This window comes from Pogona vitticeps, chromosome 3 (genome assembly GCF_051106095.1).
Source record: "Pogona vitticeps strain Pit_001003342236 chromosome 3, PviZW2.1, whole genome shotgun sequence".
In the NCBI taxonomy this organism is placed as follows: Eukaryota; Metazoa; Chordata; class Lepidosauria; order Squamata; family Agamidae; genus Pogona; species Pogona vitticeps.
In genome coordinates this window covers 53748222-53763906 of record NC_135785.1, presented here as the reverse complement: position 1 = coordinate 53763906, position 15685 = coordinate 53748222, and the positions used below count along the sequence as shown (strand labels likewise).

The 15685-nt window shown below is 43.0% G+C and overlaps 1 protein-coding gene across 8 annotated transcripts in view; it reads right to left on the bottom strand.

The window, feature by feature from the left end:
* The window catches only part of POLL (DNA polymerase lambda), a 26670-nt gene that overhangs the window by 8126 nt on the left and 2859 nt on the right, over positions 1-15685 (bottom strand). For 4 of the 8 annotated variants that reach the window (XM_020790786.3, XM_020790790.3, XM_020790784.3 and 1 more), the window contains exons 2-9: positions 14937-15091; positions 13857-14154; positions 13112-13289; positions 9917-10225; positions 9133-9306; positions 8127-8255; positions 5335-5503; positions 643-3717 (exon numbers count right to left, since the gene is read on the bottom strand). In XM_020790786.3, the coding sequence (XP_020646445.3) occupies positions 3353-3717; positions 5335-5503; positions 8127-8255; positions 9133-9306; positions 9917-10225; positions 13112-13289; positions 13857-14154; positions 14937-15048 (1734 nt within the window). In that variant the 5' untranslated portion in view covers positions 15049-15091 and the 3' untranslated portion in view covers positions 643-3352. Of the gene's footprint in view, positions 1-642; positions 3718-5334; positions 5504-8126; positions 8256-9132; positions 9307-9916; positions 10226-13111; positions 13290-13856; positions 14155-14778; positions 14873-14936; positions 15092-15685 lie in introns of those variants that run through there. The other 4 variants (XM_078389441.1, XM_020790785.3, XM_078389442.1 and 1 more) reach the window with 3 other exon arrangements.

Here is a 15685-nt window from a genome sequence, read left to right as displayed (position 1 = left end):
AAGACTTGTCCCTTCTGAACTCAGATGAAGGGGAAAGGGGGTGGATGGAGCAAAGAGGGTTAAAAAGTCAGTGAGATCATCTAGTCTTGGATTTTGATAGGGCAGGAGATTGCCTTCCAATTCCTATTGCAACCAATGTTTTCAGTGGAAACTGTCTTCTAAAACCACTGCACCAGCTAAGATAGCATGCAATTCAAAACACAGGCAATATTTCCAAGTGATTGTTCACATTAAAAGTAATGATGGTGTGACTATTACACAATTCAGTATCCTCAACCCCCAGAAGACTCACCCACAGAATCAAACTGCAAACCAGCACTAAATTTGATTAGTCTAATTACAACACACACAAAAAGCCCTTGTTTTCCATCTCCTTGACAGATCAAAGAAACTCCTCAGTAGCCTCTTCCCTGGGAAAATAGCTCTTCAGAGCCAAGCCAGGCCATTTTTCTAAATGGTCGCATCAGGTTCTTCTCTACACCTGCCTTTTCAAAAACCCTTTACAAGATGGCAGCATGACATAGCATCCAGAGAGTACTTACTCATAGTTAATATGGAGACTGATGCAATTACCCCCATCATTATACCTGTTAAGGACCTTATTCATAAAAGACGACATTAAAGCAAGTTAGCAGGCGTTACTGTCTTTTAGAGCTCATAATAGTATTTATTTCCAAAGGACACAGAGCACAAAGAATTTTTTGTCATTTAGATTCCCAGCTGATATATAGCAGACATGCCCAAGATGGTATAAGGAACCTATGTGGCTGTGGGGAAGCAACAACTACTTAATGTGAGATGCATTGCCATGCCATTCAGTTTTTAATGCTCCAACAACATTTCTAGTTGTCATGCTTTCTGCAGGGGCAATGTATAGCCCAAATTATTAAAATATCCAGAAAATAAAGAGATAACCTGGGTTCACAGTATCAGAAGTGAAACACAAGGAAATGAAGAGCTGCTACAGCTCAAATAGCAAAGGATACATTTGGCATGGAGAAAGTCCCAGGCCTTAAATCCTCAGCCTTTCTGGTTCATGGGATTAGTTTACATAAGATACAACATAAATATATATCTTTCAGAAAATTCTCGCTTTTTTCAATCTGTGACTTCTTTCAAATGTGCCAAGGCCCCAGGGGGCCATATGGCTCATGTAGAGAATGGCTGAACTAGACAATATGGGGTGTGCTGGCAAACAGTTGGGTCTGACATAAGATGCCATCTCTCATTCCCATGTTTACCACCCATTTCCATTATCTGCTTACTAATTATACCACACACATATGAAGAATGAGGTACTAAAGCTTACAAGCTATGATGCGGATGCATCATCTCCAGGCTTAAAAGGAAGGGATCTCCAAAGGCCAGATGCAGGGGAGGGGCATCAGGAGACAGGTATCTGGTTGTCTCGTGTGCTCCCAGAGGCATCTGATGGGGCCACCGTGAGGTACAGGAAGCTGGACTAGATGGGCCCTTGGCCTGATCCAGCAGGGCTCTTCTTATGTTCTAAAGCAACATCCAGAATCCTAAGAACAACAGCTTCATTTAAAAATAAATCAACAAGCACATTTCTAACCTCATGAAGATAAGAGTTAGCTCTGTGAAAGCTGTAAGCCATAGGCCTGACATGTACAGGTATTACATGAGGAATCTCAATGTGACACACATGTCTGAGCAGAATCTGAAAAGAGTGTGTCAGTGTCCAGTTAATATATGTAACTAATTAGTACCAGATGGCATTTGCACTGGCACAGAATTTTCAAATTTCCTGCAAACTATATCAGAAACAGTTTGGACAAATGCCTTTCAATTTCTTTTCTACAGTCAGAAAAACAGACTTCTCAATTTTTTATCATAGTCCAATTCTCCCAAGTGTTAGGAAAGCATCCAAAACCTGCTCTGCTGTAGTGTGTCCACCTCATAAAGTTATCTGAAGAGCTTGGAAACGTTACTTTATGGGGACTATAACTCCCAGAATCCCTCAGCCAAAATGGCTAGGCAGGTGGGTAGGAATCTGGGAGCTGTAGTCCAAAAGTTTGACCTCCCAGTCTCTGGTTATCTGTCCCTATTAGCTGCTGAGTTTAAAGGTATCTTCTCCTGTAACCTCCTCATGGATGTATTTATAGGAAGTCCCAGATCCAGAACCTATACCAATCTTTATGGCTAATACATATTTTGCATATAAATAAATCTATGCCATTGGTACTCTTTATCATATTAATAATAAATAGTATGCCATCAAGTCAGTTCTGACCTGGTGACCCTTTTCGGGATTTTCCAGGTAGAGAATACTCAGAAGTGGTTTTCCATTCCCTTCTTCTGGGGGTGCCCTGAGAATGTGCAGCCTGTCCAAGGCCACACAGACTGTTTCTACTCACAAGAGGCACAGTGGGGAATCAGACTCTCAACCTCTTTATCATATTTGAGGGCTTTTTAATTAGAAATGCTAAACCAGTAGTGGGCAAGCCCTATCAAAGGAAACTAGAATTCACTGCAAGTCACTTCTAATTTAAAAAAAACAAGCTCTATTCTGTCTTTTTTGCTAAAAGCTGTGTGGTTCAAAAGGACCCTGTTTTCTTTTGAAAGTAGCATCATATCCCCAATGGAATGATGTTCCTGTTTTATACACACATTACTGCAAGACTTTTTTTCTAAGGAAGCAAAAAAAAAAATGGCCTGGAGGCCACTATGCAGCTTGTAGTCAAAAGCTCCCTGTTGGTGATCAGTTCAGATTTCTGGGGGAAATCATCTCTTATTCCCCAGTAGCACTATAGACAAGAAGGAAAGAGACAGTAAACGGGGAGAGTAGAAAGAAGGCAGGAATAAAGAGAGAAAAGGGATGGTTCCAGACTCCCTTTTTTTTGCTCTGTCTCTTCCACAGTCAGCCTGGAGAGGGTACCCCTGAGGGTATCTGGCTTTCAGCAGAAAGAATGTTCTCCACCCTTGCAGCAGGCCTTGAGGTAGCAAAGGTACAGCCTTTAAAGGAGAAGCACTAATTTCCACTGGGAGGTGTCTGCAGCCTTCACAGTACCATAAGGACAATATTTTTGTAAAAAGGTTTTTTAAAATTCATTCTTTTAAAAATTCATCCTTCAACATCTGCATTTCATACTCTCCCTCCTGTTGGAGCTTTGAATGGGATTTTCAATGTGCAAAATGCATTACAATCACATGCTCATTTGTTCTTCTAACCAACGACTGAAGTAGGTTATTTCTCCGTAGTGCTCCCCTCATCACGACACGTCAAACCCCGTAAAATACATTCAAGATCTTGGATTTCTTGCAGTCCCGGAACCCAGCAACACAGAAAATAACCATATGCTCAAAAAAGCAGCTGCTCCTTCCCAGTCTGTCACCAGTCCCGTTCATGAGGTTCCCGGTAAGGCAAGCCCAGATGCATGAAGACATCCTTTTCAGTGGGAGTGGATAAAGCGAGGCCGGGCACTACTTTGAGGCCACCAGCTCCACGCACCACACCAGTGCTGAGGGCATGCTCAGACAGACTCATGCCCTTGGTCTTGGCAAAGGCTCTCATGGAGCGATTGAAATGGGCTGAGCCTGTGAAGTAAAGCAGGGCACAAGCAAACTCGCTATAAGGTACCACAATGATGTCAAGGCGGCGGTGGAGTCGTTCTGGACCTGGCAGATGGCACACCCCCAGGTATTTCTTCTGGTTCCCATTATCTTCTTGACTTACCAAGTCATCTGTGAGAAAGCCTGGATATAACAAGGAAAGGGATCAAGTCACAAGAGGGGAGAGAGAGAGATCACAATAACTGATTGGCTTTCTCCAGAGAGATATTACCAGGACAGTTCAAGATAATGCAGTGATCTATATCAGGGTGAATAAAAATAATATATTTTTTAAAAATTGTATTTTATATTTAGATCAGATTTTTAAAATTTGCATAGTTAAAATATTTCTTTTTAAAAGCCTCAGATGAAGATAGTTTAATTTAAATGTGTTATGGCTTAAACATCACAATATGTTATACAGGTTCTAATTACTAATTCTATATTGTGACACAGTATATTCATATTTACTGGCTGGATAGATCAGGATAGTTAGGTATCTGGCTGCTGAGCCAGAGGCTGGGAATTTGATTCTCCATTGTGTCTTCTGCAAATAGAGCTAACCTGTGTAACCTTAGGCAAGCTACACAGTCCCAAGGTGCCCTCAGAAGAAGGGAATGCTAAGCCACTTCTAAATATTCTTTACCTGGAAAACCCTGAAAAGGGTTGCTATAAGTCAGAACTGACGGTACGTGATAATGATGATTAAGATGAATACTGTATATTGCTTCCTAGATTTTGCAAAAAGGACCAAACAGTTCTTAGACTGGGGCCCAATTTTTGAGATTTTATAGGCTTCTGTGCAGATAATTTTGGTCAACTATTCTGTCTTCCCTAGTATTTGGTCTATAGATACCATCAGAAAAATATGCAGTTCTCATATTGCATTTGTGTCTCTGGAAATTCAACAGCAATACAGTACATGAAGATGAAAAAAAATTTAAATACTGTAATCTGATCAACCCTATCTTTCAGCTCTAAAGTTATTCCTTGAGCTTTTATAAAATTCCCCCCCCACACACACACATTTACACAATTTTGGAAATTCTTAGAAGCATTGACAGAAATTTTCTATGTGAAGAAAGTCACAAGATTAAATCAGGTCTTTCTGAGGGGTGATTTAAATCAAATCCACCCTGATCACCATTCATCAGTCATGATCACCAGCAATACAGTCCTCCAAGAGAGACTTTCTGAGAGGGAAATAGCAACACCAGGACTTGGGAAAGGGAAAGAGGAAGATGTTAGTCCAAATATTTGGATAGAAAGATCATTTCAGATGTCTGTGAATCTTGGTCCAAAGGTGCAGAACAAAATGAAACTGAGTAGGTACTGCAGCCCTAATTTTATTCATTTGCTTATGGGTTGCCTGTTTACAGAACATTAGAAGCTAAGACTAGATGAAATTCAGGGTACTGATGTTTATACACAAGAATTTCAAGAATCAGAAGAATGCACACTGCTAAACCAGAGTGGACAAAATAAACCATCTGCTTATGGTTTTTGATGCATGGAACCCAATACCTATTCCAGCTATGTCTAGAATGGAAAGCAGATCGTTCCTTGCAGCAAACTATCAAATATTGGAGACTTTAGGGTCACAATGAACAGAACCAGCTATTAGGATTGTTACACAGTCTTCTATGGATGTTTATTTCTGCTATTTCACATCATTCCCAAGGATTAAAGTATTCAGGAATACAAACCCTACCCCATCCTTATTCAGATCCCTATTTTGCAGCCTCACAGATACCTACATACCCTTTTTCCGAAGGACCTCAAGCAGCTTTCCAAATACACCTTGGTGGGAATGTCCATCAGGGTGAGTCACCAGCACATCCACGTCCCCACAGGTGGCCTTTCCCCGCCGGTATGAGCCACATGCTACACAAATTAATCCAGGCTGGATAGAATGAGCTGCATCTCTGACCTCCAAAACAAAGAGAAAGCAAAGGACTGAATGGAGACACAGATTTTAATAGGAAGTTGTTTTAAGAAGAGGAGTTTTATTGGATCAAAGGCCTATCTAGTCCAACGTTCTATTCGCACTGTGCCCAACCGTCATCCCTGGAAAATCTGCCAGCAGAATATGATCAGTTTCATTTGTGTTGCTGCCTCTGACACAGAGGGGATACACAACCATCATGACTAGGAGTCCATTGCAATGTAGTGTGATAATTCAGCTGCTCAGCACTGTGCACATTTGGTGCTATAAATAAATATACATTTTGAAAACCACTGAAACCAAATTCTGAAGGCTAAATTCCACTGCATGCATCAGTCATACAAATAAAACTGAATTCTATTGCATTTATTGTTTATCCTGGTCTTATGCATGAAGGGCAAAGAGCTCAGAGATTTGTCCCTTGCTCAGAGACAATTCTACTGAACCCTACTCTGGTTTGGTCAGTTCACAAAAGATACACCCACGCCTACAAGCCTATTTTCAGATCCACATGTGATATATGTAAATGCTAAGATTCTTAGGAGTGCCCAATTGCAAGAGTCATAGTCCTAGCTTTACCTATCTCGGTGGTATTGTATGCCACCTGGACACACCCAGCCTCATCTCAGTTTGTAAGCTAAGTGAAATTGCCTTCATTAGTATTTTGATGAGAGACCAGGGATCTCCATAGCAGGCTAGAAAAGAATCCTGCCTGAAATGAGAGCTGCTTATTTCAGAGTCAGGGATGCTGGGCAGATGGACTAATGCTCTGACTCAGAGTAAGGCAGCTTCCTATGTTCCCTTCTGAGAATTCATCTGCTTTCTTGGTGAATTGCAGCCTGATGAGAATAGTCTTCTTAAAACATGGGACAGTACTATCCTGTTTAATTGGGGGGGGAGGGGGAGTATGTCCTATCCCCTGTTGGAGCAGGAAATCTGTGAGGAGGCTGGAGTTAGAGCAGGTAATTATTCTCTAGACAGGAAGAAGATCAGGGCAGGAGCAACATGAATGGCACAACAGCACAGGATCAGTCCCCTGGATGATCAGGACTCAAACTAATCAGGAATGAATCAATAATTTGGACTCTCTTTTCTGGAACTTGGGATCACTACTCTGGTAAACTACAGCTCCTAGAATTTCTGCATGGCTACCTGGAGGAATTCTGGGACTCGTAGATTTTTTAAAAGGAAACATTTCCAAGCTGTTGTTGTGCCTAAGTCTGGCTGGCAGCTCTGGCCCTCTTCTGCTGCAATCTGAGCAAGAAGCCCTAGCAGTGGAGACAGGCCAGGAACTGGAACTCGTAACCTACTGGCTAGAAGACAAAGAAGAGTTCCTCATTCATCTATTTTCCTACATTGACAAACCTCTTATGGCTTCATTAAAGCCTCAACTGAAGGTCATTTTGGTATGCAGGATTATGGGTATTATGGTGCCAATCATCCACATTACTAAACAAAGATGTGATTGTTAGTTTAGAACATAGAGGTGGCACAGTGGGTGGGGTGGGAAGGCACTTTGGAGGGCAAGGACCCCTTGTCAGTTTCCAGGATCATCCTTCATTAGTGAGGGATAAGCCCATTAACCTTTGCCCTGCAACATTTGAGAATAGCCCTCATGGTTTTTCTAATGCAGATCTGCTCTTTTTGCATCCTCAATTAAGTTTTCCTCAAAGCAGCACAGTGTCTTGGATCTTGGACAGACAGCAGCTAATCCCCTCATTCTGTTGCCTCTTCCCAGTCACTCCACCCCACCCCACCCCAGCCCTAAATGGGCAAGAGATGGGTAATCCCATCAAACCCACAAAAGGCCCACCCCCAACGGCAGGGGCTCCCAAAAGAAGTTTAATCCCATGTAAGGGGCAATGCCCTACCTGGCAACCAGGCATTCTTCAGGGGCAGGCACTGTGACTGAATGACAATGTCATGCTGCCCAGTGCTACCATGGCAATCAATGTCAGCACACAGGAGAAGCAATGAAAAAGCTTTATGTGACTTGGGTCCATGAGACTGCAACTCAAACCTTTCTTACTAACCTGTCAGCCTGGGGCACAATGTTGGCCATAAAGGGAAGGGGGAAAGACTTCCTTGGAAAGCTACCAAAACCTCCCTTCCCCGCCACAAGGGGCAATGCTGAGATTCACATACTTGCTCACATCAAATATATAAAGGAAAAGGATGCCACTTAGAAAATCTTAGAAAAACTGAACAGTTTTAATTCATGAACACAACAAGATCGATTGGTTTTTTCAAACCAATAAATCCCTACTGAGATTGATGAGGATTATCACTAACTTTCTCAGACAGGGATAAACAACCAGTGGGATGAGAGGGCCAGTTTCTCTATCTTACCTCCAGCATGGAGTATGCTACTGAGCTGCCAAAATATTTGCAGGGCAAACTCTGTATGATTTAGCTTTAAAAGAAGGCATGGGGAAGATGGGGAAGTCCAGAACTTGTTTTCAAGCTGAATTGCACTTCTGGGAGTCCAATTCAGCTGGAAAATAAGGCACACTCCATGTATCTTGTTTTAAATTTTATTGTCCCAAATCACCCATCCCTGTTCAAAACCAGAGCCACACCCTGTACATAGTTCTCAGAGGATACTCACAGTCTGCTCTATTTCAGCAGCTTCCTCCCTTAGCATGCGTTCCATGAAGTCCTTGTAGTGCTTCAAACCAATGGCCTGCTGGTTTGTGAGAGAGGCCTTAGTGCGGATGTCATCCAGAGTTCGAAAGCCCTGCCCAGAACACACAGGACACTCAGAGAGAGAAATCTTTTTTTCAGTAGACCTTGCTAAGGCCATTACGTCTACTATGCCGAGTGTTTTTCAACTAGTACTGTGGGACAAGAGGAAGGAATCATGACAAATTCCTTGGATTAATATCCCATCTTCAGCCGAGTCATTGCAGATTACTTCTAGTGGTGGCAGAGAGTTAACACCTTCACTGGGAAACCACAGAAATGCTGCAAAGCCTACAAAAACAGGTAATGACGATGCTGCTAGAAGAGAATGGCAAAAGTGAACCAAATAGTGTCATGGAACAGCTCTTTGCAAGAAACTCTGAAGGGGCCAAAGGTGAGTCAATTGGCAGTGACACAAAGCAATTATTGGGAATTGAAAACAAAATGAAATGAAGCAAAGCAGATTTGATTGCACATTACATCATTATCCATGTTATACTTCTGTTACAGGTTTATCATAGACCTTGTAAGTACTACAATTATTTTCATACTAATAAAACACCATAGTAACCTTAAGATACAACTGGTTTTATTAACTCGTAGTCAAGATATGGTGGCTATCAGATTTAATTTCACTCCCTTCCCCAAACAAGCACCAAAATTATCACGCTGCCTGCCATCTCTTTCACCCCACCCTGAGACTTGCTGCTTAATCCCAATTTATTTAAATATTCTGACCTCCCTGGTGAGATAACTCTAAGTAACTAAGTAGCAATTCAAAGAACATCTATAAAGTTCCCATTTCTTTTCCTTGCCAGTTTCAGTAACCCAAACTATATAAAAACACGTTAGCTATCTTGTATCACTGCTACAGTACAAACCATACTAAGAAATTGCAGTGCCAACACCACAGAATTCATTGCTAAAATTACCTGCTGGTACCATATCTGAGCAGTCTTTACTCCTGCTCCCCAAATATTGCAGAATGTTTCCAGCACTGACACATTGTTGCTGATGTGTTCAAGCTTTCGGAGGTGCCCACTCTCCAGGATCTCCACAATTTTTTCTGCCATCTTCTTCCCAATTCCAGGAATCATACAGGCTTCCTTTTGAAAAAGCACCAACACAAAAGCTGGTTAGAAGAAAAGTAGGAAGGCTGAGTTATTTTGGAAAATTTCTGTATTTTTTACTTTGGACACCTCTAGTTTCAGTTTCTAGATGACACCTTTCTTTATTCTTGGGCTGCTGCCAGGTTTTTCTGAGACAGACACTCTCTGAAGAAGCTTCATTTCTAACGTGGATTTAATATCCTATTAGATTTATGCATATAAAATCTTGTGCCCTGTACTCTCTATGACAACAAATCTTTTGCCTTGCCTTGAAAGCAGTTTGTCTGCACTCTTGTCTTTAAAAACAAGGTGTTGCACAAGAGTTTGGTAATTCTGCACTCATAGACTCCATCTAGTAAGGAGTCCAAACAGCAAGGGAATCACAGTGGTAAGCAAGTGATAAGTAACTTTGTTCCCATAACAAGCTGGTCCAATCAAAGTACCAGCCACTCCCAAAGGTTGTGTGTGATACAACAATCAGGAGATAATAATGTGAGGCAGATGAGGTGATCAACTGCTCCACAGACTGGCAAACAACAAATAATTTACAGAAGATAGAAATATAACAGGAAAAGTAGTTGCTTGAGAAGAAACCTTTTGAATTTACCTGATAAGAGGTGACTGGTTTGGAATAGCTCTTGAGTGCATTGATAGCTTTGGAGTAACTTAGAGCCCGCCATTTGTCTCCTTGGACAGAGTAGGCTTTTTCCAGCAGTCCCAACTTCTCTGTGAGGCACTGATTATGATTCACTTTCTTGCTTTCAGAGGACTGAGCACAAACCCACTTGCCAATGGGACACACCACGGACGAACTTCCTGGCAAAGTGTTCAGGTCTTGGCCTGATTGCAGTGCTTCTAACTCACCCAGGGCAATCACATGTTCTTCGCCTTCACTTCCTTCATCATCTGAGACCCCCTTTGGAAAGAGGCAGAACAGGACAAATGAAACACAGCCATTATTTATCTAAGCAATTCCCAGGCACCGGTTTATTATGCACCAAGATGGGAGACTTTAAATGCTAAACATTTAGGCAGCCTTGTGGAATATTAGTTAAACTGCTGTACTGCAGCCAAAATTGCACTCACAACCTGGGGTTCAATTCCAGGTAGCCGGCTCAAGGTTGACTCAGCCTTCTATCTTTCCGAGGTCAGTAAAATGAGTACCCAGCTTAATGGGGGTCAGGGGCAACATGTAGCCTGCAGAATTAACTTGTAAACCACCCAGAGAATGATTTAAGCACTATGGGGTGGTATATAAGCAGAACGCTTTGCTTTTTGCTTTTTTTTAAACAGTCCACATAATCCTCAAATTACTCACAGCAAGATGGACCCAGATTTAAAAACAAGTATCATTACATTGTTTGTAGCATCATCATCATCATTACATGCCATCAAGTCAATTCAGCTTATGGTGACTCTATACTTTCCACATACAGCATATTCAGACATGAATAGCATACCCAACTTTTTGCCTCTCAAAATACAGTTGTAATCTATAACACACATGAGCCACACAGAGCTTACAGCAGCAGTCCCCAACCTTTTTGGGATCGCAGACCGTTTGGGGGGTGCAGGTTCCATGCGCAGACCGGTTGGGGGGCCATGGCACCACCATGCTCGCAGGTGGGCATGTCATGCTTGCGCAAGGGCGTGTCACGCTTGTGGAAGGGTGTGTTGTGCTCACATGCTCGCAGGAAGGGGAGCATGAAACTAGACCTCCCAACTCCACACTTGCAAGATATGCCCTCCAAGAGTCCTGTCTCTCCCACGGCACTGGAACTGGTGGGCACCACTTCTGGTGGGAGAGATGGTGGGGAGGGACCAGACAGCCACCCAGGTAGTCTCCCCGATAGTCTCATGACTGATCAACCGACCGACCAACCTTGCTACCAGGAATGTGGGTGGGAGGAAGGGATTCCCCCCCCCGGCTTGCTCTGCCTGAAGAGCAACGAGTGGCTCCGGCAGCAGCAAAGCAGCCCTTCCTCCAACCCTCCTCCTCTTTCCCGCCCCCCGCCTGGCTCTTCTCTCCAGTCTTTTGCTTGGTAGCCAAGCAGCCCTTCCTAGCAGGCTCTGAGGAGGCGATCCCTGGGGTTACCTTTGCCTTTCCCCAGGATGCGACAGCACAGGTTCTGTAGGACGTTGGGAGACTTCTGATCTGGGCTCGCCATCCTGGCATCAGCAGGAGGGGAAAAGGTGCATCCTCACTATCAGCCCCCCACCCCAAATTCTGAGGGCTGCTTCTCCCCTGCCCCGTCTTTGCCTACCCTGTTATTTAAGGTGACATTTTAATAGAACTGTCTGAACTCTGGCAGGCAACAAGACCTAACCAGACACACCACCTGCCCCTCAAGGCTTGGCGCAGCAATAACAATAGGGTGGCTGGTACAGCGTGTCCCCCCCTTTTTATATCACATGACACGCCTCCGTCTCCTTGCCCTCACAACGGCGCATGCTGTCACATGGCATGGTGGGAGATGCAGTCGCCTCTCTGGGGCGGGGTTACACTAGTCTAATGTAATGGCTTCAGTTGATCTACTTCCTTGTTCAGTGACATGGTAGCAGCGAGCGTGACACGTCCCCACATGTGCATGCAAGGGGGAGGAGATCTGTATTGGTGGCCCAGTTCCAGCAAGCCCACGGACCGGCACAGGGCCGCGGACCGGGGGTTGATGACCCCTGGCTTACAGGATGTTTTTATGTACAGATAGCCTACAGAAACCTGGGGAAGCCCCAACTGTATTTCCTCACAGTCAATCTGATCAAGGTAATGAGAAGATTTAGGTTTTCTTCCCTTCCTCAGTGTCCCCAAAACAAATGGAATTATTGCTTCCCTGCTCCTAATGATAATGGGAAAGCAATGATCCTAACCAGGGTTGCTGGGGGTGGGGCAGGGCGGAAGCGAAGCTCCTCCTAGAAAAGCAATCTTGAGTAGTACCTTGCCATCAACTCATTGGTCCTGAAAAGGACCACAGCATGAAGGTGAGGTCAGACTCCTCTGCTCCCAACCCTGTATCTAGGCATGGGAGTTTGCATCTATATATGTAGCTTCTAACTCACCCCATCTGGCACCCAAGAATAAGGAAACATAGCTAGCAATTCCAGGTGATCCAAATGCTATGGACTATCACAACCTATGTGTACATGAGTTTGAATGGTGGTGAAGAGGAGTGCAATGACACTGTTTTTTGTTGTTGTTGTTGTTTTTGTTTTTACTTCTGGATCTCATAGAAGCAAGAAGACAACAATGTACCAGAACAGACATACTGTGGATTATACAGATCAATAGAGAACATAAAGTATGGAAAACCTAAAAAATTAAACAGCACCTTAGGCCCATTGCATGATAGGATCAATATGCTGGAGTTAGAGACTTTGAGACACTGACACAGTGTAACATTGATACTTTCCTGTTTGATTTTTATAATGTTTCAGAATGAGAAGGAATGAAATTTGAAGTAACTGGATGTGGCAGCCTCTTAGGGAGTGTACATTTCTACCAGAACCTTAAGATTCTGTGGAAGGAGATAGTAATGAATTATTAATTGACAGATTTTGGGAAAATTAAAGAAGATACATGCTTTGAGTCCAACTCCTAAAATACACCTACATTTTTGTTTAATGTAGAGAAATGCACCACTTTCAAAAGAAGGAAAAAATAGCTTTATCTATAGAGTTAAACAGCCACAGTGGTTCTCGCCAGTCTCAAGTACTGATGGTGTTTTTTAGCTTGGTAATGGTAAACTTCATCAGTAGATCTTGACATAACATCAAACAAAATGCTCAAAAGTGGGATACCACTAACCGAGCACACTCCTTTGACTTCCTGCTGTCCTGAGGAGTTTCTTGCCCTGCTGGGAGAGTTGGTCCCTGCCTGTGATTCAGCCTCCAGCTCTGCGATAGGACTCCCTTTTTGAAGTTGGACCTTCTCTTCATCCACATATTGTGATTGCCTTTTTGAAAGGTCTGTTGCATCCAAATACCTGTGAAGGATCAACAAATCATAATCACTGATTTGAAAGCATGCCCTCCATCCTACCCTATCAACAATCTGGAAAAAACAGGACAAGTGGATGGCAGAGTTCATACATTAAATCTCTGGCTTGATATCATTACTGTCCAACTCTCAATTTCAGGAAGAACAGCACATTTTTGAGCAACTGTCCTGGGGAAAATCCTATCTCCAAATCATTAAAGACAAAGTAGGCTGCAGAAAATATCTTACCTTGTTTGCCATACTTATTTTTACCAAGTTAGGTAGTCTGTTCTAGTTACCAAATTATACAAAAGTTTAATAGCAAATGGCTCTCATATTTTGATGGTTGGATTCAGTCCGAATGGCACATGAGGCTATGGGGGAGGGCTATCTTGCAAGTTCAAGGGATCTCTGCCTCAGTTTTGTGCATACTATCGGCTCCTGTCCCAATTCTGCCCCTGCCCAGAGCTTGGAAATGGTACGCCTTTAGATAAAATGTGTAGTTCAAAAGCATGTAAACTTTGCCAACAGGGATGGGAAACCACTTTGCCTCCTTTATGACAGAAGTCTCTACCTCTCTGGGATGAAGAGGCTATAGCCAGTAGTGTCCAGTATCTGCTGTGATGAAATACACAAACTCATCCAAGATGCCTTCACCAGTTGCAGTCCATGGGGTAATTTCGACAGTTTGAGGATTCGGAAGGCCCGGTCACAGTCCATGCCTTCATCCACTATAATATGTGTCACATCTGGAGAAAGTTGGTTGCAGACACTTCCCCCGTTCTGGATTATTTGCTTGTGGAAGATCTCAGCCCTGGTCCGGCCAATTCCAGCTTGCAGAATATAGGCTGTGATGGGCTCCAACCACCCTGCTAATGAAAGACATCAAACACAAATGCTCAATGAAGCAGGGTCTGGTGTTCCCTGCTTGTAAACACAGCAAGTGTGAAGGAGTATGCCTGTTTTTTAGTACACAGTCAAGGTATGAAAGCACAAAATTTCCATATGATTGGACTCTTCCAGGATTTGACTTGGGTTTTTTTCCAGGACTTTCAGGACAAAAGGAACCTCAAGGGTAATTGGGTTCGACCCCCTGTTGAATCAGGAAATCCACAGCTAAAGGATCCCTGACAGACAACCATCCAATCTATTTGAAAGTATCCAGTGAAACAGTCTACCACCTTTAGAGTAACTCATTTCAGTGTCAAACAGCTCTTACTGGATTAATGTTGGTGTAAGTTAGCAGAATTTTTGTCCCAGTCCAGGCAGTCCAACTGATTCACACAAAGACAGCTTCTTCCAACACCAAGTGTATTTACAGCATATACAGAAGTTCAGCAGTACAAACCAGCAGCATGACAGCATGACATTCATAGAAGAGATCTGTACATCTTCTCAACATGTCCACATAGTTATACACATGCACATTCACATACAACCAATCAGTGTGGACATTGCATCATCCCAGACTGCATGATTCAGCATTTTGCACATACCTGTCAAGTACAGCTGTTGATTATCATGGGCCTTGTTCTGCCTCAGTGTGGAAATTATCCTTGACAATTAAGCATGTTGTCCCAGGCAAATTACCTATAGTAAAATAACTCATAGTAACCAGTGGTCACAGAGCTAAAGAACGAAATCAGAAACTCACTTTTCTTGACCCTGGCTTCTTCTTTCAATACCTTTGGAGGCACTGTCTTCTGTGAATCATCTCCTGGCTTTTTTCTTTTGGGGAAAGCTTTAACAATTCCCTGGGGCTCCATGGAACATGGATGCCTCCTCCCTGGGCAGAAGTAAGCAGCCGTTCTGGAGAAGACAGTAGAAAGAGCAAGAATTTACTTACTTATTTAAAACAATTATTTCCTACATTTCACTTCCACAATCCAAGCACCACAATGGAGAAGGCTCTCAACCTTGTTTTCATATACAGTGGTGCCTCAACTTACGAACGTCCCGAATTACAACCATTTCGAGTTATGACAAGCTCCAGCCGCATAATTTTGCTTCAACTTGCGACCAGAGCTTCGAGTTATGATCGGAAAAAAGCAGGGAATTCAAACTGCTAACAGTTGATGGCAAAGATGCTGTTTCTTTGTAGTTCTTTCGCCCAGCGGTTAGAGAGTATGCAATCGGAGAAGGCTTTGGACTGCGTGGCTTCTAGTTCTAAGTGAGCGTGTGTGCCTTTGCTGAGAGGCTTTGGACTGCCTGGTAAGGTAAGGTGCTGCTTTCTGCTTTTTAAAAACTGCCTGTTCTGGGTGGGTTTTGCAGTGTGGTTTTGGGCTGGGGGGTTATGTTTCTGTGCTCTTGCAGTGTTTGTTTAAAATGTGAAAATTAGACTGTAATATTAAAATTAAATGTGAAAACTAGACTAATTTTAAAATGTAAAATTAGACTGAGAGG